General features: G+C 44.1%; 1 protein-coding gene across 2 annotated transcripts in view; it reads right to left on the bottom strand.

Moving 5' to 3' along the window:
• Window positions 1-4712, bottom strand: part of LOC129702332 (protein ATP1B4-like) — a 45151-nt gene extending 40439 nt beyond the window's left edge. The window contains exons 1-2 of one of the 2 annotated variants that reach the window (XM_055644077.1): window positions 3874-4712; window positions 3615-3687 (exon numbers count right to left, since the gene is read on the bottom strand). In XM_055644077.1, coding sequence (XP_055500052.1) covers window positions 3615-3683 — 69 coding nt within the window. In that variant the 5' untranslated portion in view covers window positions 3684-3687; window positions 3874-4712. The remainder of the gene's footprint in view (window positions 1-3614; window positions 3688-3873) is intronic. The other variant, XM_055644078.1, reaches the window with a different exon arrangement.
• Window positions 4713-5375: the final 663 nt, after the last annotated feature.

Here is a 5375-nt window from a genome sequence, read left to right as displayed (position 1 = left end):
AAAACGGCACCAATCCATCGCATCGTGACGCGCACGTGATGCATGCGTGGTGACGTAGGCAGTGACGCGCGGTCGTGCACGGCCCCCCAGGATTTTGGAATTCACAAAATCTTCGCACGCCATCTGCGTGACGCGCAAATGACGCCCAAGTGGGACAGGCCCTTAACTCCAGCGCTGTGTGTCCTTTTGACTTTCACCACGTGGAAGGGTCCAGAACTAGCGACATCGATTCAGACTAAGAAGTTGCCCATTTCAGACAGAGTTAGGGAGGAACGTCTTTCTGTCAAAATGTGGAGGTGGAGGTGGGTCACTGAATCCATTCGTGGCAGACGGTGACTGCCGTGTATAGTGCAAGAGAGGCAACAGGAATGGGCAGAGAGCTGGAACGGAGTACTGAGCCCAAATTAAATTAACTATGAACTTATCGGATAGTGGAAAAGCTCAAGGGGTCTACTGACCTTCTCTTGCTCTCATTTCTTATGCTGGCAAGAGGAATTCTGAAGAGTCATAGATTCAAAATAAGGCAGAGATAAGGACTTTCATCTCTCAGTGGGTTGGGGAGTCATTACCGCAGAGAGAGGTGATGCTTGAGTCTGAATATATTCTAGGCAGAGAATTACCGATATTTAATCCACCTTGGATTGTAGCCTTTTCTGCTTTGATGATCAAGTGCTCGTCAAGATACTTCTTAAATATGAGATTTTCTACGTACATCCGTCTCTTAGACAGTGTATTCTAGACTCAAAATAACCTTGAGGTGATACGATACTTCTTCAAATCCTTTCTAAATCTCTACACATACTTTAAACCTGTCCCCTCTCGTTTTAAATACCTATGGGGGAAAAATTCTGACTTTACCTTTTAAATTCTGTATACCATTATCAGTTCATAGTTCTGCTTTCTCCCAGTCTAAGCAAACCCAGCCCATCCAGTCTCTCTTTATATCCAAAATGCTTAATCTTTGACAACATCTGGTGAATCATTCCGCACTCTCCCCAGTGCAATCTTGCCTTTCTAATAGTGTGGTGACAAGAACTATATACAGTTGCCAAACTGTGGCCGAAGCAAATGGTTTATAATGTTGCACCATAGCTTGTCCTTGCATTCTTTGCCCTGGCTAATGAAGGCAACACCGCCACACAGAGTGCAGGAGTAACTCAGCGGGTCAGGCAGCATCTCTGGCAGACATGGATAGGCGACGATTTGGGTCGAGATCCTTCTTTTCACGATTAGTCTGAAGAAAGGTCCCAATTCGAAACATCGCTTGTCCATGTCTTCCAGGGATGCTGCCCGACCAACTGAGTTACTCCTGCACTCTGCGTCTTCTTGTGTCAACCAGTATTAACCACGACTTTTGTCCACAAGTATCTCACGTGTGGCACTGTGGCGCAGCGGTAGAGCTTCTACCTTACATCGCCAGAGACCTGGGTTCGATCCCGACTACGGGTGCTGTCTACATGGAGTTTATACATTTTCTCTATGACCGTGTGGCTTTTATTTGGGTGCTCCAGTTTCCTCCCACATTCCAAAGATATGCAGGATTGTAGGTTAATTTGCTTCTGTAAATTGTCCTTAGTGTGTAGGATACAACTAGTGTATGGGTGGTCGCTGGTCAGCGTGAACTCAGTGGGCTGAAGGGCCCATTTCCCTGCTGTATCTCTAAACTAAACTAAATTAAACTAAACTTCTTCACCACCTTATACACTTGCACTGCAATATTTTAACATTCTTGGGCTTGTCCATCAGAATCCCATTGTACCCCAATACTAATTAGGGCCCTCTCCTTATTTGTCCTCCCAAACAACATTATCTCGCATTCATCAGAATTAAATGCCATCTGCCGTTGCTCAGCCCATCTTGCCGACTGATTATTGTCTTTGTGCATCCCATGCCTTCACTCATCATTATCAATAATTATTGCATCATCAGTTTACTAATTTGAATGAAATTATTCAATTTACACCTCAGGCTGCCTAAGCAAGGACAGCAGCATAATCAAGGATGAGTCGCACCCCAGTCACTCCCTCTTCTCCTCTCTCCTATCAGGCAAGAGGTATAGAAGTGTGAAAACGCACACCTCTACATTCATGGACAGTTTTTCCCCAGCTGTTATTTGGAAACTGAACCATCCTACCAAGGACTGGAGAGTAGTCCTGAGCTGCTATCTACCTCATTGTAGACCCTCGGACCATGTTTGATTGAACTTTACCTTCCACTAAATGTTAGTCACGTTATTCCCATTATCATGTATTTGTACACTGTGTACATTGCACTTCGTCAATATTGCCACCACTCATCAGATCCTATCTCCACCCCAACCACCATTCACAAATACCAGCACCATTAACCAGAAATGTCACCTATCCGTGTTCTCCAGAGATGCTGCCTGGCCTGATGAGTTACTCCAGCATCCAGCTTTGTGGGGGGGGGGATTCCCAAATACTTTGGATCCAGACATTTTTTGTACCAATCCTGTCCTCATCTCATGTCAGTCAGGTCTCTTACTAACAATGTTTTCATCGTAGCTGATGACCATTTGGGTTTGCAGAACACCAATCTTATTTACCACAGGCCGTGCCTTACACGCACGCAATGTGTAGCTCCCCAATCTGCTCACATTCCCTCCCAGTGACGGACTGGCCAGGGTGTCAGCTTGCCCTATGGCAAGTGGGCCCCTGATGCTTGCCCTATGGCAAGTGGGCCCCTGATGAAGTGGGCCCCCTATATCAAGTGCCCCCCTGATGAAGTGGGGCCCCTTTGTCTCCTGGCAACCAATAGTTTTAGACCCAGTCCGCCACTGTTCCCTCCTAACCCCCTCCCATGTAATACTGCACCGTTTCTCACTCTAATGGTGTCCCTCTCTCCAGGTCCGTTGTTCCTCCTTTTCAACTCCCATGTCCCGAGTGCTTCGACTAGTTTCACTGGCCTCTTGATTTAATTGTACTGATTGCATGCCTCGTTGTCACCTTCCCCTCAGCTATAAATGATCCGTTCTGCATTCCCCTTGAACTTTCTCCCTTTTGATCTCTCGTGTTCACACCTTACCCTTCCATATCTCAACGTCTCCCTCTGCCCTGACTCTCAGTCTGAAGAAGGGTCTCGATCCGAAACGTCACCCATTCCTTCTCTCCAGAGATGCTGCCCTGTCCCGCTGAGTTACTCCAGCGTTTGGTGTTTATCCGGATTTCTATCCCCATGCAATATTGTTCTCAACACTGGCCAACACCATTTGTAAACCTCTTCCTGAAAGTCTTGTCCCCGGTAAGACTGAGGTACAGAAGTGGATGGAGATGTGTGTGGATGAATTGACTTAAAGGACCGTTAGAAATAAAGAAACTCTTTAATCTTGGGACCCGCCTACTCAAACTCCCTTCAAAATAGTTTCGCGCAAAACAGCCAATGTTTCCATTTTAAAAGTGACTGTGATTTTCACTATTTTATAAAGACGTGTTCTCATAAAACGGGCATTAGTGCTTTTAAGATTACAACACTCCTGTATGTATCTTCAAGATTCCTACTTCAAGTTAGAAAACCAACGACTTGGAAACATAGTGCCTTACAATAAAAAAGAATGAACATTTAAAAATTGCTCGAATGCACGTCGGCACACTTACACTTACCGGCAACTTCACATCGTTCCTAAGGCGTTCCACTTCACCACCAGGTGTAGAATTCATCGCCATGGCTCTTTAATAAGAATTTTGTTTGTTTTAATGACAAAAGTATTGGCATTTTCTCGACCAAAATGTCGAGCAGAAAGAACTAACATTGAGTAAAACTCCGCCAAACCCAACCCCAGAGGAATCGGTATGTTTTCTCTGGGTGAGTGCTGGGATTCTGGACGCAAATCCCATTGAAAATCAGATCAAATACCTCAGTTTTCCCTGCAGCGGCGGGCCGGCAATTCCGTGTTGTGGCGATGACCTTGCGAAGAGAGGGATTGAATTTACGGGTCAAAAAATAACTATCTTCCATCAAAAGGGTGACGTCGTTAACAGGAACCACTCTTACATTGCTTGTCCTTTAATATTCCCCCAGAATCTGGAACGGCACAAGATTTCCCAGAACCTTATGACATTGGCTTTTGCCTGTGTGGTAAATACTCTTTGATCAGTTACTTGAAAATAAAAACGCTCTCGTTTTTGATTCCTGAATAAGATCGCTCCCTTTAAGTCAATGTGTTGCTGTCAATCATCCCCCAAGAGCAAAATGTTAATGGCTTGGGGATCTATATTTAACACACTGCTTAGGAGGTCTGCACGTGGGGTCAATTTCCTTGAAGTAAAGTTCAGCAAATCATACCAGGAATTATAAAAGGCCAAACAAACAACAGTATCAAAAGTTCCTACCTTGCCCATTTTCATGTTGCCTTTGCAATGAGAGTTCCAAGCCAATAACTTACTTTCAGAGAGGGATTGAGTCAAACTCTACTGATCAAGAAAGCACTGACAAGTTCTAACACACAACATAGCACATGAACAGGCCCTTTGGCCCACAATATCCATGCCAAACACAAAGCCAAGTTGAACTAGAGATTCTCCTCTGCCAGCACTTGATCCATATCACTCCAATTCCATGCATATTCCTGTGCCTTTGTTGTTACTTTCTCCCAGCTAACAATGATCCGTTCTACATTTTCCTTGATCTTCATCCCCTTTGTCCTGATTTCACACTATCCACTTCCTTATCTATGTATCCACTTCCTTATCTATGTATCTTCCTCTCCCATGACAGTCTGAAGAAGGGTCTTGACCCGAAACGTCACCCATTCCATCTCCCCAGAGATGCTGCCTGTCCCTTTGAGTTACTCCAGCATTTTGTGTCTACCTTACATTAATGTCCAAGTGGTTTATATACTGTATATCACAAACAACAGAGGTCCCAGCACAGATCCCTGCTGAAAGTGTTAGTAAAAGATGCCTAGTGTTTCTAACACAGATATTGTAGTGTTTCTGACAGTTTAATGTAACCCTATTCTCAACCATACCTCTGTTAATATTTGATATATGCAGTAGCACCATGGTTGTTTGATATAATTTAACATATCTTGTTTGTGTAGACTGTTCGCACTGTTTGTGTGATGCTTCTCGTCAGTGACCCTGGAGTTTGTCCTTTAATTAAATGCTGAATGTTTGGAAAATTGCTGTGCTGAAACCTCCACCTGCTTCCTGAAAAGACTGTTTGGTTCTATGTTTTTTACCCCGTATCCCATGGGGGTTTTACAAAGTCCCTTTAAATGCAGATTGTCCTACTTTAAGCTTTTTTCCCCAGAAAATGTAATGTCATCTTTAATAAGAATGAACAAGTTTAGGTCAATCTTAAAACCATTCATATTCTCACCAATAGTGTTGGGATACATTGCAAGAAAGATGTGT

This window comes from Leucoraja erinacea, chromosome 12 (assembly GCF_028641065.1).
Source record: "Leucoraja erinacea ecotype New England chromosome 12, Leri_hhj_1, whole genome shotgun sequence".
NCBI lineage: Eukaryota > Metazoa > Chordata > Chondrichthyes > Rajiformes > Rajidae > Leucoraja > Leucoraja erinaceus.
The sequence above is the reverse complement of the archived record's forward strand: the minus strand, read 5'-3'. Positions and strand labels throughout refer to the sequence as shown.